We start from the raw sequence: 14,990 nt of genomic DNA, 5'->3' as shown, positions 1-14,990 counted from the left end.
TGTCTTAGCACTCTCAAAAGGAGGAGAAATTGTGTGTGTGTGAGAGAGAGAAAGAATGAGAGAAAGAGAAAACACTGACACCTTTCTTTTTCCTTCTTATTAGGCCAATTTCTAGCATTTAATAGTATCAACTGATTTTTATTGAGTACTAGCTATGTGCCATATACATTGCTAAATACTTGAAATTCATTATCTCATTTAATCCTTAGTGGGACTTTAAAAGATTCAGTTGTCCACAGTCACAGAGCTGGCCTGTAGTGTTCCATGAACTCATGTTAGCCTCTAGCTGAGCCCCGTATTGTCCTCCTCTCCGGTGCTCAGTACTGTGCTAAGTGCTATGGAAGGGGGAGTAAGGTTCATTCAGTCTCGATTCTGAAGAACTCAAACTAGGAGAAAAACACTAAGCAGATAATTATAACATGATGTGGTAAGCCCCCAAATTCTGTGGAATTGCAGGTAAGGGAAATTGATCCTGCCTAGGAGAACCAATAAACAGAGGAAGTGATATTTCTGCTGGGTCTTGAAAGATAAGTAGGAATTAGAGCTAGTTTAATTCTAGTCTGGCTAAAATATAGAGAATGAAAGAGAAAAAGAGAGAAGGGTGGTATGTGCATAATTCAGAGGGTAAACAGAAGTGATGCGAGTGGCACATTGTGTTAGATTCCCTTATTGGACACTGAGTGGGGCTACTGGCTCTTGATAGGTTAGTTGCTAGAGATGGCTGATCAATGTCTTTCAGAGAGGATAAAATCGAAGGTTCATCTAAGTCACCAAAATACAAACCTTCAAATTGTGAACTTTCAAAGATGCAAGCATACGTGCCAGCCCCTGTGTGCCAGCTGTTGTACTGTACTGTTGTACTTTTCTTTTTTTTTTTTTTTGTGGGTTTTGTCATACATTGACATGAATCAGCCATATAGTTACACGTATTCCCCATCCCGATACTGTTGTACTTTTCAAGGTACTGTACTGTAAAGTTAAAAATGTTTTTTTGTGTGTGTTTCTTTTTTATATATGTATTATTTGTGTGAAAAGTGTTATACACCTGTTACAGTACAGTATCATCTAGCTGATTATGTTAGTTGGGTACCTAGGCTAACTTTGTTGGCGTTACGTACACATTGGACCTAGGAATGTGCTCTCAGAATGAAACTCATGTGTAGGTCGGGGACCTGCTGTATCTAAAAGCTGTGGGTCCTGAGCTTAGGGTAAAGGTGCTATAGAAGGATTCATCAACAATCTGTGTCTTTCTCATAGAACATTCCAATTCCAACCCTGAAGGAATTTGCAAAGGCTCTGGAGACCAACACTCACGTGAAAAAGTTCAGTCTGGCCGCAACCCGCAGCAATGACCCTGTGGCAATTGTGAGTATATTTCTAAGGAGAAATATAGCCCTCAGATATTTAATTCAGTAGAAGCTATTTTTAATTTGTTTTATCAATTAACAATGGTCAGATCTGGTCAATTTATTTTCTGTATAATTAATAAACAAAATTAGTTATAATGAGATGATAAAACAAGTCAGGCACTTTGAATTCACTAGAATTTTGTTAACACTACACTTTTAGGAGAAAGATATAAGATTAGATTAGGCATCTAGCTAAATAAATTCTTAGTATAAATTTTCTGAAACGTTTGCACCTGCAGTAGCATTCCATCACAATAAATGGATATGAGACCCCTCCCCCATGAAAGCCTACAGGAACTCAGCACATAGAAAAAATGTTAATGTATTTTTCATTTTAATCTTTTAAGTGGATTCATATGTCTCAAAAATATTTTAAACAACCAAATCTTAAACCATTTTTTGTTTGATATGGTTGACCAGAAGATGAAAGAAAAAATAAGGTCTGTTCCTTCTATGCACTTTAGTTGATTCGTGTAAATAAGGAAACCCCTGAGCCCAAGTAACTACTACTGCCATTGCATCATCAGTGTTATTCCTCCTATTGATAGCTCACATTTCTTGAGCAGTTAGTAACTGCCAGCTCTGACCCCTCTCCTTTGCTAGGTCATCTCACTGAATCCTCAGTACACACAATGAGGTGTGTACTATTATTAGTTCCCACTCTAACAAATGAGCAGTGTGAGGCTCAGAAAGGTTAAGTAACTTTTCCAAAGTAACCCAATCAGCAAAGGGCAGAGCCAGGATTCACCACCAGGTCCTGGTTCCACAATCAAAATGCCTAACCACCCAGCTATGCTATATTTAAATACATTACCTCACTGTTGTATGTTTGCTAAATTGTGCCAGTTGTCAGAAGCCTGAGCATTAGGCCACATCAATGATTCTACAGGATCTGATGCTCAGCACTTGAAAAATAAAAGTTTCTTGACTTGATGATGTGCTTTAAAGTAACATGTCTTTTGGAAGATTTAAAACAGCATTAAAAAGGGACAGCAAGAAAGTAATGCTACCCACCACAGTGCTGGTGCTGAGTAGATGTTGAAAAACAAGTATTGAAAAATACTTGTTAAATGAATAAATGGATGTGCCCTCTAACCTCTGAGCAATAGGCAGTATTTCCATGATGACAACAGCAAATGTGAAGTAAGCATTCATGTAAGAGAGGGGCTAAGCTACAGAACTGATGTTTTCACCAGCAGTTATTACATGTCTAAATTTGTAGGTTGAAAGCAGTTTTTAATTTGAAGCCTATCATTGAAATAGAAAAAGAACATAACTAGATTATTGGTGAGGTAAAGTTAGCAATTTAGAGGTTCTTATCTGTGTATGATTTTGTGTATAATCTCTGCCCTTTACTAGATTTGTTTTCAGTTAAGCAAAAATATTCACAGTGCATTTTGTATGTAAATAACTAAAGGGATAAATAAATAAATGATTTGTAATTTCTGTTTAATATAATATTTACAGTAAAATGGCAGAGATGCAACTAGTTTATAGTTTACTGTCAGCACTACTAGTAAATAATCTAACTTCTACTCTACAGCAAATAGATAACTTGATGAATGGACTAATATAATATATATATCCATTACACAGCCCAATATGTTAATAATATACACTAACACACATTATATCTATAATGTATTTATATTATATATTATTATATAATTATATATAAATTATTATTTATATTATATATATTATATATATAAATTATTACATAAAACATGATACAGCCCCCAATGTATTAATAATATATTAAGATATATATTGTTATATCAAATATAATAATCTGCTTGATATAGTTTTCAATCCAACAACTATGTATTGAATGTATGCCTTGTGACAAGTGCACCATACAACTGCAAGGAATAACTGTTATCCTTTAGAGTGAAAAGAAAAGCCTCTTCCAGCCTTATGCCTGGATGGCTTCACATGGTCCAGCCCTCACTTGGCTGACCCCAGATGGTTCCCCTTTCAGCTATGCTATCATCAGAAAACAACTTTTCTATAAGTCAAAGATTGGTTGATTATCCCACAGGCAACAGAGATATTCAGACTATGATTGTGGGTGAACAACTCACTGTTGAGAATTACAGATCAGCATTAAAGCAAGAGCTTGGAGACTCTTTTCTATGTAAGATTCACAAATAGACTTTACAAAATATTTGTGGGATTATAGTGAATATAGACAAGCTATGTGGATGTGAGATGACATTATCCCCATTTTACAGATGTGGCAACTGAGACTCAGAGTTTGAGTACCTTAACTAAGATTACCCAGCTTGTGACCAAGCCAGGAAGCAAATTTAAGTGATCTGTAATCAAATTCAGTTTACCGTGCTCCAAGTACTTCCATATAATTACACCTATAGCAGGGAGTGTTAATGAAACTTGCCACACTAATGAATGCCAATGTAGAGAAAAGGCCCAAATATGTTTTTTTAAATGCTGTTATTAATAGGAATGCCACATAAAAATCAGAAGTTTAGGACAGCACTATCAAATAAAAATAAAATGAGAACTACACATGGACCTTTAAATTTTCCAGTAACCACATAAAAAAAAATGGGTGGAATTAAATTTAATAATATATTTTCTTTAAACCACCATATCCAAAATACCATCATTTCAAAATGTATATGTAATGAGGTCTTTTGCAGTATTTTTCCATTCTACATCTTTGAAATCCAATGCATGTTTTATATTTACAGCACATCTCAGTTCATAAGAGGCACTTTTCAAGGCCTCCATAGCCACGTGAGTCCTGTGGCTACCCCTGCGAGGGTACAGGTTTGGACACTGCAGGAAACAGCAATTTCCACATAACACTGTGAAGTACTGAAAGCAAAACCTTCTCTTTAAAAATGTATTTCTACACTATTTATATAACCTTTAAGAAATCTAGTCTTGGTTTCACTAACATTATTATCCCCAGCACATGTAATAGATGCTCAAATATTTGCTGAACTGCAGTGAACCTGGGCCTGGAGCCCAGGGTTGTGTTTGGCTGGGTCTCTCTTCCCTGTTTTGTTCAGTATAAGAAATGTGTTTTCTCCAGTTTAAAAGAAATTGGCAAGATCGTGGCTACTTGCCAGTAGGTCCTGCAAGTTTTTTATAAAGGCCTAATTGCTCTGACATTTTGTTATTCTAATAGCAGAAGTAAATCCCAAAGCTTGGAGAATCCATAAGGAAAGGCCTGATGCATTCCCTTTTGGGGCTCTAATTAAAGTGTGTACATTTAATTCTAATTAAAGACCTAGCACTGAATAAATACACTTTAATTTACATGGTGTACAATAACATCAGTGCAAACTCTTGAGCTTTCCTTGTAGTTCAAGCAAGTGCTTGACTAATACACAGGATTATTCTTCTAGTCCAGTGGTTCTCAACTCAGGGTGATTCTGCCCTCCAGGGAACATTTAGCAGTGTCTCGAGATATTTTTGGTTGTCATGACTGGGAGGGTACTGTTGACATTTTGTGGGTCTCAGAGGCTGCTAAACCTCCCACAAGACGTAGGATACCTCCCACAACAAAGAATTCTCCAGCCTCAGATGTCGATGGTCTTGAGGTTGGAAAACCTGTTCTTGTCTCAAGTTGAATTCCTTCTCCTCTTCCTTCTTCTTGTCCTTTCTGCCATTAAAACAAAAGAGTTCAGAAGTTCCTTGTTCTACTCCCGAGAGCAATCACTGTTAGCAGCTCGTTTTTCATTCCTTTCGTTGTTGTCTATATGATTTCAATTAAAGTGATTTTGAATCCTGGCTGAACATTAGTCACTGAAGAGCTTTTCAAAAATGCAGTCATAAATCAACTATACTTCAATACTAAAAAAAAACAAACAAAGCAGCTGTCCAGGCCACAGCCTGAGATTCTGATTTAATTCATCTGGGGTGGGGCCCAAGCATTGGTATATTTTTTAAAGCATCCAGGTCTTTCTAGTGTGCAACCAGGTAGAAATGCCCTAATACATATGCACTTTTTAAAAAATTTATTTATTTTTATTAGTCAGAGGCTAACCACCCTACAACACTGCAGTGGCCCTTGTCATACATTGACACGAATTAGCCATGGGTTTACATGTATTCCCCATCCCGATCCCCCTCTCACCTCGCTCTCTACCCGATCCCTCTGGGTCTTCCCAGTGCACCAGGCCCGAGCACTTGTCTCATGCATCCAGCCTGGGCTGGTGATCTGCCTCACCCTAGATAATATACATGTTTCGATGCTGTTCTCTCAAAACATCCCACCCTCGCCTTCTCCCACAGAGTCCAAAAGTCTGTTCTGTACATCTGTGTCTCTTTTTCTGTTTTGCATATAGGGTTATCATTACCATCTTTCTAAATTCCGTATAACATATGCACTTTTATTTTTGATTTATTATCTCAGATAGTTTTTGATTCTCCATTAGAAAAGATTGGGCAACTCTATACTCTCTCTTCTTTCTACTTCAGCTTCCTTTTCTAGCTCTAGATTGTAGTTGTTCTACTATTTCACACATTTGAGCTTTATACATTTTATCTCATTATATTCAGTTAGGTGTATAGATTGACACCAAAAAAATTAGAATTTATCACCTGCATTTACAATTATCTGGCTGTATAAATATATTAAAGCCTCAGTTCTATCGGCCTTAAAGTCTAGCGACTAATGGCAGTCTGATTATTGTTTTTCTGTGAGTAGATTACAGTGTTTTTTCTTTCTCTATTTTCTTTCTTTCTTTTTTGGAAGTGGGGCAAGGTGGAGAGAGTTGATAACATTTAGAAGTTTTACATATTTCTGTTCTCTGAGTATTCTGTGTTCCCTGCATAGGATGCTGGCCTGTTTTGTGAACTCAACTTTTCTCTCCTGATGTTGGTTTTCCTATTAGGTCTAGCAGTCACTGTTTGCCTGTTCATAGTTCCAAATAGAGAACAAAATTGATTTGTGTAAACTGGGACTATTTTCTCTGCAGTTATGTAGATCTGGTTCACCAAAAGACCTATCCCTTAAAAAGGAAGCCCCTTTATATTTCTCCATTTGTTACCATCTGGCAGGCCACACATTTTATTTAGTCATTATTGCCTCTGCCTCTGCTGCTGAACCATAAGCTCCCTAAACAGGGGTTTTTGTTTTCCCTACAGCTAGCACGAAGCAGAAGCCTGACACATAATCTTTTCTAAGTGAATGAGTGAATAAATGAATGAATGAGCGAGTGCTTTTGTAAGCAGGCAGATGAGTTGATGAGCAGTCTTCTCTGTAGTGTGCGTATGAGAAGCTAGCAGGCAACCGGGGAGTCCTCGGCAACTGCTCAAGTTTGGAGGGCTTCCCTCTGGGAGGGACACAGTTCAGCGTATTTCCGTCCTGGGCATTGCCGCCTCTCCTGTCCCGTCTCCCACTCTGTATCTGGCGCAAGATCTGAGAGTGCCTCCGTTTCTGCCCTGCTGCACTCTCGGGACCTGGCACCCTCACCGAGCCTCTTCCTGGGAGATTTCTCACTGATGGCTTGCAGGCAGTTGCCCCTTTTCAGGGAAGCCTCAGGAAGAGCTGTTGTGCTCTCCGCCTGCTCTCGGTGATCCACCTGTTCCTAAGGCAGCTTTGTAGTGAGACGCCCTAATTGGGGCTTCCCAGGTAGCGCTAGTGGCAAAGAACCCATTTGCCGGTGTAGGAGACTAAGAGAGTGGGTTCGATCCCTGAATCAGGAAGATTCCCTGGAGGCGGGCACGGCAGCCCTCTCCAGCATTCTCGCCTGGAGAATTCCATGGGCATCTGGAGGGCTACAGTCCATAGGGTCGCAGAGTTGGACACGACTGAGGCCACGGAGCCCACACGCACCCCGCTGGGACTCACCTCGGGCATCTCAGGCGACTGTGTGGTCGTTTCTCCACCAATCTTTCTGTATTTTAGCAACTCTTCAAGATAATGGCCCTCTGTTTTTGTTTTCTTGCATTGTAGGAGTTCCAGCCACTTAAGAAGTACACCTTTTCTTTATGACAGCGGGAAACCGTGGGGATGAAGGGAACACGCAGGCGCATGTGTGCCATCCACTGTCCATCTGGGAGGCGCCAGTGGTTCTGCCACTCGGGGCAGTGATTTTGTTCCAGAAGTTATCTTTGAAAAATCCTGATTTACAGATGACCTGAAATAATACGACTAAATTAGTAGTGCCCAAATGCTAGTCAATGATAAAAATCTTTACCCATTCATAGTAAAAGGAGAAAAATGAAATAATTCCGAGATTAATCCTTTCTACATTTTTTCCCTAATGTTAAAATGCCTTTTCTCAAAAAAATTGACAATGATAACAGATGGTTGTAGGTTTTTTAATGTCCTTACTTAATAAAACAAAGTTGTTAATTCTATGTCAGTGTCTTTTTAGGGGGGCTTCCTTAGTGACTCAGTGGTAAAGGACCCACCTGCCAATGCAGGAGACTCAGGTTCGATCCCTGGGTTGGGAAGCTCCCCTGGAGAAGGAAATCTCAACCCAGTCCAGTATTCTTGCCTGGAAAATCCCATGGACAGAGGAACCTGGAGGGCTACAGTCTATGGGGTCGAAAATAATTAGACACAACTTAGCAACTAAACAACAACAATCTTTGTGTTTTTTTTTAATTTTGCAAGTATGTGGAATTTATGAGTCTGAGCTGCTGAACTGAACTACTTTTATTGCATTTTTTAATTATTATCTTTGTTACTTGAAGGTGAAGGTATGATTTAACTAAGGTTTTCTTTAAGTACTGTAAAAAAATATTTAATATGGTGGTGAGAAGTTTGGTAAATAAATCTTTAGAAACCCTAATGGTTATTTCTTTTTCACATCATAAGGCCTTTGCAGATATGCTAAAAGTAAACAAGACCTTGAAAAGTCTAAACATAGAATCCAATTTCATCACTGGTGCTGGGATCCTGGCCCTTGTAGAGGCACTAAAGGAAAATGACACCTTGATCGAGATCAAGATCGACAACCAGGTAAGCTAACTCACAGGATACGTGTGAAAGGGAGGACTACCATAATGGAGGGAGTTAAAAGACAAAGTTCTGTGAAAAAGTTTAATTTGGTATTCTGGCTTCCTGGTAATTAGGACAGCTTCTGGCCTGTGCAGGGTGGGTGGGAGAACGTTTTAATAATTAAACAATGTCTAGTGGGGCAAGCTCCAGTGTTCTTGCCTGGAGAATCCCAGGAATGGAGGAGCCTGGTGGGCTGCTGTCTACGGGGTCGCATGGAGTCAGACACGACCGAAGCGACGTAGCAGCAGCAGCAGCAGCAGTGGGGCAGCCTGAGACAGAATGAGCCAGCCCTCCCCCAGCCCTGGGCTGGTCAGGCACCAGAGGAAAAAGAGAGGAGACCGGCAGAGGTGTTGACAGCAGCTTTGTTCAGCCTTCATCATCCTTGCCTGTTAGAAGGAACCTTGGCGCAGTCCTGCCCCAGTCTTGCTGTTGCCTCTTACTGGGACTATGGAAAAAAAGCAGAGTGGCCACACCCAGAAACAGCCTCCCTGCCCTGGGTTGGAGGCTATCAGATCCAGGCAGCAATCCCAGGCTCCTACTGTCTGGTGCTGACCAAAGAGCCTATTTAAAGGAGTTGGGATTCTAGAAGACCGTCTGGTTTAGAGTGACAGGCCACACCCACAGTGTGATCACAATCTCAGCTCTGCTGCAGTACTTCTTGGGGTCCCAGCAGCCAAAGCAAGCTGCTTTTCCCTGGAGACACCCCCTCCTGTACACTGAAGACCTCTTTTCCCAGCCACAGCCTACAGAGCCTCTGGAGTTGCTCTACTGGCTTCACCTGGCTCCTGCCTGCAAGCAGCAACTCTCCATTCTCAGCCTTGTCCCTTTGGCTGCAGAGACGTGTCTGCCATGGGATTCAGGAAATCTGAGAGGTCTAGACACAGTGTAGTTGAAATAAAGAACCCTGGAATGGACCAGAAAGAGCGAACAAGGAAACTAGTATCTGCAAACATCCCCTCTGTGGGGTGATGGGAAGGGCAGTGGGGGGAGTGTCCCATGCATGTCTGGGAAAATCCCTGGTTTAGACCCCACCCAAAACTATCACCTAAGCCTGGAAAGCCATGGCAGACCCATGAATAGCTCTTCTCTCCTTTCTTTGGCTCTAGGACACGTGGGCTGTTTCAGTGCCGTGTGAGTACATCCCAAGTTTTCTTGAAACATACTTGTACTAAAAATTATTCATTGTCCAGTTGAAATTCAAATTTAATTTGAATTAATTAGAGGTAGGTTAATCTATTCCTAGACTCCTCCTGAGGCTTGTTGCCAGGGGAGCAAGGGAGCCCCACCAGGAGACAGGCACCCTTTCTGTCTCACCCTCCCCAGAGGGCTGCATTGTCAAAACAGCTTTCCCGTGCAGAGATGTGGAGTGAGTCCTTAGGAATGTGCACATGTGGCCATACACGCTCAGGAAGCTCACTCCTTGTATCCTGATTTGTGTCCAGCTGCTATGCAATTAAGAGGGAAGCATGAAGGAGTGGAGAGTAGGAAAACAAGCTAGAGGGAAATAGGAAGGGAGTAAAAAAGAGTGATGGTTCAGGGATGTATATCAAATAGACTAGTATCAGGAAGAAGTTAAGAGGACTGGGGGTAAATGTTTCCAGGAGAGCTAAGACAGAAGTGGATACCTTGTTCCAAAGTAGGTTTAACTTTCTGTGTTGGTTTAGGCCATTGTGAAACCCCTCATCTGAGATAATGTCCCAGATACTCTGTTTCTAGTTCCTCTTAAGATATTTAATACTACTTAGTTAGGGTTGCCAGATAAAATATAGTTAAATTGGAATTTCAGGTAAACAATGAAGAGTTTTTAATACAAGTGTGTCCCATGAAATATTTGGGATGTACTCATACTGAAAAATTGTTATTTTATGAAATTGAAATTTAACCACGTGTCCTGTGTTTTTATTTGCTAAATCTAGAAACTTTATACCTAGTAAATGAGCTGAAATCCTGAAAATTTAGAATAGAATATCTTTTAAGAATGCTTCCCTGGTGGCTCAGTGGTAAAGAATCCGCCTGACGATGCAGGAGACACGGGTTCGATCCCTAGTCCAAGAAAAGCCCGCTTGCCATGGAAAAACTAAGCCCGTGTGCCACAGTTACTGAAGCCTGCACACTCTAGAGCCTGTGCTCCACAAGAGAAGCCTCTGCAATGAGAAGCCCACGCACCACAATTAGAGAGTAGCCCCTCTCTACTCACCACAACTAGAAAAAAGCCCACATCAACAAAGACCCAGCACAGCCAAGAATAAATATATAAATAAAAGTTTGGCTTTTTTAATGTGTGTGAAGAAGACCCTGAAATACAATGTCTAAACTTCCACTGAAACATCAACCTCCTTCCCCCTCCTTAGTCAGCTCAGAAGGGATTTGTCCTTTTTCAACTTTCCTTCCCTAATTTGCCTCTGAAATGGCTTCTCTTCACTTGTGACAAGAGGATTAAGTTCTAGAGCAACTAGAAAAATTATTTGCTTTATTCCGAGAAGGAGGAAATTCAGAGTCAAAACCTGTCTACCATCCAAATTTTGTTTGTTGACTCATAGACTGTTAGAAGCAGACCTCAGTTTCCTTAGCTGTATAATGAAGAGTCTGAAATAAAATAATCTCTAAGACAGTGTCTCAGGCAGGAGCAGCAGCTGAGACCAATTTAGCACCATGGCAGCAGGCAGCTGCACCAAAGCCAAGGCCTGCAGAGAATCCTGCACTGGGGTGGCTGCCGTGGCTAGGCTCCAGGTAAACAAACTGTGATCGAATCAGGTGCCGCTGTGAGAAGAACAATCAGTGATGCATATTAGTGAAACAGATGGGTAGCTGCTGAATAAATCTGAGGAGAGAAAAGTGGTCACTTCAAAAAAGGTGATCTGAAGAACCATATGCTTAAATTTTGTTTCTTTTTCTTTGTATTTAGTGACTTAAAAAAAGAGAAATATATCCAAATTATAAGAAATTTTGGTGCCCATTTATTGCCCTAGGTTTATATAACACAAAACATCTCAAAAGAGAAAAAAAAAAAGACTCAGGCTAAGAAAGAGACTCTATGCTGTCTTACTTCCTCCCCTTCCTTTATATGCCCTCTTCCCGATATAATTGTCTTCAGATCTATGTCCTTTATATCCACCATCGCATGCCCAGCCTGTGTGTTACCCAAATCTAGGACTCCAGATGCCTAAGCTTTGTGAAAGGGAATAGAGGGACTTTATGTCACCCTCCTCGGTCAGCTACCTCCACCCTTAGAGAGCACCCGTGGCGCACCCCAGGGACATAAGTCGTAACTACGGCAGCCCTGACCTTTGCTCAGGTCTCAACTCCTAGTCCAGTCCTGCTTTCCAAAGTGTGGGTTTCCCTGGTGTCTCAGATGGTAAATAATCCACCTGTATAATGTGGGAGACCTGGGTCTTCGATCCCTGGGCTGGGAAGATCCCCGGAGGAGGGCATGGCCACTGGCTCCAGTATTCTTACCCAGAGAACCCCATGGACAGAGGAGCCTGGTGGGCTACAGTTCATGGGGCCGTGTCATGAGCTAAAGTTGCTCATAAAGCATTGAGGTCAGTATCTCTAACATTTTTGCTGCCTCTCCCTACCATAACCTTACATTGCTGATTGCTGAGCACACTAATCTCTATGCTGTGGATATCTAAAATTGTTATTATCTGACTGGAAATATCACATTTTGTTCTTTTCTTGAGGAAAGACTCGTTTGACAGGTTACTGGATGAAAAGAAAGAAGAGGAACAGAGTTAAGCCTTAGCACTTGCCTAAGACACAAAAATTCCTTCACTAATTTTTCTTCCTCATGTACTCAGTACTTAAATTTTCCAAATTTAAAAGGTATATATATTAAAATATATATTTCAATATATTTATTATATTTAAAAGGTATTATAATAATATATAATTTAATATATATATATTTTAGGGATTTTTATTTATGTATTTATTTATTTTTTTTTTAATTTTTCAGTGGGTTTTGTCATACATTGATATGAATCAGCCATAGAGTTACACGTATTCCCCATCCCAGTCCCCCATCCCACCTCCCTCTCCACCCGATTCCTCTGGGTCTTCCCAGCCCACCAGGCCCGAGCACTTGACTCATGCCTCCCACCAGGGCTGGTGGTCTGTTTCACCACAGATAATATACATGCTGTTCTTGCGAAACATCCCACCCTCCCCTTCTCCCACAGAGTTCAAAAGCCTGTTCTGTACTTCTGCGTCTCTTCTTCTGCCCTGCATATAGGGCCATCGTTACCATCTTTCTAAATTCCGTATATATGTGTTAGTATGCTGTAATGTTCTTTATCTTTCTGGCTTACTTCACTCTGTATAATGGGCTCCAGTTTCATCCATCTCATTAGAACTGATTCAAATGAATTCTTTTTAACGGCTGAGTAATATTCCATGGTGTATATGTACCACAGCTTCCTTATCCATTCATCTGCTGATGGGCATCTAGGTTGCGTCCATGTCCTGGCTATTATAAACACTGCTGCGATGAACATTGGGGTGCACGTGTCTCTTTCAGATCTGGATTCCTCAGTGTGTATGCCCAGAAGTGGTATTGCTGGGCCATATGGTAATTCTATTTCCAGTTTTTTAAGAAATCTCCACACTGTTTTCCATAGTGGCTGTACTAGTTTGCATTCCCACCAACAGTGTAAGAGGGTTCCCTTTTCTCCACACCCTCTCCAGCATTTATTGCTTGTAGACTTTTGGATACAGCTATCCTGACTGGCGTGTAATGGTACCTCATTGTGGTTTTGATTTGCATTTCTCTGATAATGAGTGATGTTGAGCATCTTTTCATGTGTTTGTTAGCCATCTGTATAATATATAATTTAATATATTTAACTGATATGTAATTTAATATACTTAATCAAAATTGCATGAGTCAGGCACAGACATAGACCTGGCAGAACTATAGGGCCCAGGAACACAGCCTAGTACACCTGAGAATTTTACAGCAACGTAGCATTTTAACTCAATGGGGGAACAAATGAAGTAAAAGATGGTGGGACTACTCACTAGCATTTAAAAAATAATTTTTATTGGAGTATAGTTGATTTACAACTATACTCCAGCATTTTGGAACAAATGTTCCAGCATTTTGGAACAAAACGACATTGGGGCTATATCTTAATTTTTTTGCTAAAATTCATTCCAGGTAAAATGAAATCATAAAAATATATTAAATATATTTTAATATATATTTAAATATATTTAAGAATATATTCATATTAAAATATATGAAATCATAAAATAAATGAAAGAAACCAGAAGTGGAGAGGTTTCCTCAGTGGGACATACAATCTAAGAGGCACAGATTTCACCATATGAAAATGAAATATGGTCTTGTACAGTAATCAAAAGGAAAGTCAAAAGACAAACTGAGCAAAATTTTTTCATCATTTTTGACAAAAAGCTAAGTTCCTAATGTATAAATTTTAAAAACAGGAACCACAAGCTGGTAGAAAAATATACAAATGACAGGTTGGTAGTTTCCAAAGAAATACAAATGCATAAGAAAATTAATTGTTCTTAGTCATAATTTGAGAAGTGCAAATTAAAGCAATTATTTATTGTTTATTTTAATTATTTATTAAGTGAAATACATTTTTACCCCTTGGATTGAAAAAGATGATAAAGATTCATAATATCCCATGTTGGCTATAGTAGGGAAAACTAACTTTCTGACCCTATTAGCAGGAGTACAAATTGTCATAACCTTTGAGGGTAAGTCAATCATTTATCAAAGTCTGAAAAATGCTTCCTCTTGGAGCCAACTATCACGTACCCTACAGGCACACTGGCGGAAATGCCCCAGGACATATTGATACTTTGTGTGGGCGGGAAGTTCACCACAGCCTTGTTTGAAATTGTGGGAATAGAATGCAGTGTAACAGTCAGTAGGATGTAGCTAAACCAAATATTATCACTAACTACAATGGAATGCTATGCACTTGTTCACAAGGATGAAGGAAACATATATTTACCTACGTGAAATGATGTTCTTAATGTTAAATGAAAAATAAAAAACCCTAGAATAATATGCTGAAAGTGAAAGTCGCTCAGTCAAGTTGGTTGGATTCTTTGTGGGTCGCCTGCCAGGTTCCTCTGTCTGTGGAATTCTCTAGGCCAGAATACTGGAGTTGGTAGCTATTCCTTTCTCCAGGGGATCTTCCCAACCCAGGGACTGAACCCAGGTCTCCACATTGAAGGCGGATTCTTTACCATCTGAGCCACCAGGGAAACCCAGAATAATATTCTAGTGTAATCCATTTATGTGAAGAAAACATAGACATTACATGTGATTACATGTACATGAATGTACAGAAAATGTTTCAAAGACTACATGCCAAACTGACTTTCTTCATGGGAAATGGGAGTCTGGAGGAAGGGAGCTTTTTATTTTATATACTTTTTTGTCTTTTCTTTGTAGTTTTTTTAAAAGATTAATGAATAGAGGATGGGAAAAATGTAGTATGTTCCTTAAATTTATCTGTGGATACCTATATTTACATGCCCCATTTTTAACCCTACTTTTAAAATTATTGTTCTATTTCTCAAAAAACAAGAAAAAAAGCAAAAATACTCTTTCCACC

General features: G+C 39.8%; 1 protein-coding gene across 1 annotated transcript in view; it reads left to right on the top strand.

The window, feature by feature from the left end:
* TMOD2 (tropomodulin 2) overlaps positions 1 to 14,990 on the top strand; it is a 60,768-nt gene that overhangs the window by 34,784 nt on the left and 10,994 nt on the right. The window contains exons 7-8 of the mRNA XM_065940276.1: positions 1,258 to 1,365; positions 8,212 to 8,355. Coding sequence (XP_065796348.1) covers positions 1,258 to 1,365; positions 8,212 to 8,355 — 252 coding nt within the window. The remainder of the gene's footprint in view (positions 1 to 1,257; positions 1,366 to 8,211; positions 8,356 to 14,990) is intronic.

Source organism: Muntiacus reevesi, chromosome 7 (assembly GCF_963930625.1).
Source record: "Muntiacus reevesi chromosome 7, mMunRee1.1, whole genome shotgun sequence".
Taxonomy (NCBI): Eukaryota; Metazoa; Chordata; class Mammalia; order Artiodactyla; family Cervidae; genus Muntiacus; species Muntiacus reevesi.
This window is presented reverse-complemented; position numbering and strand designations above follow the sequence as displayed.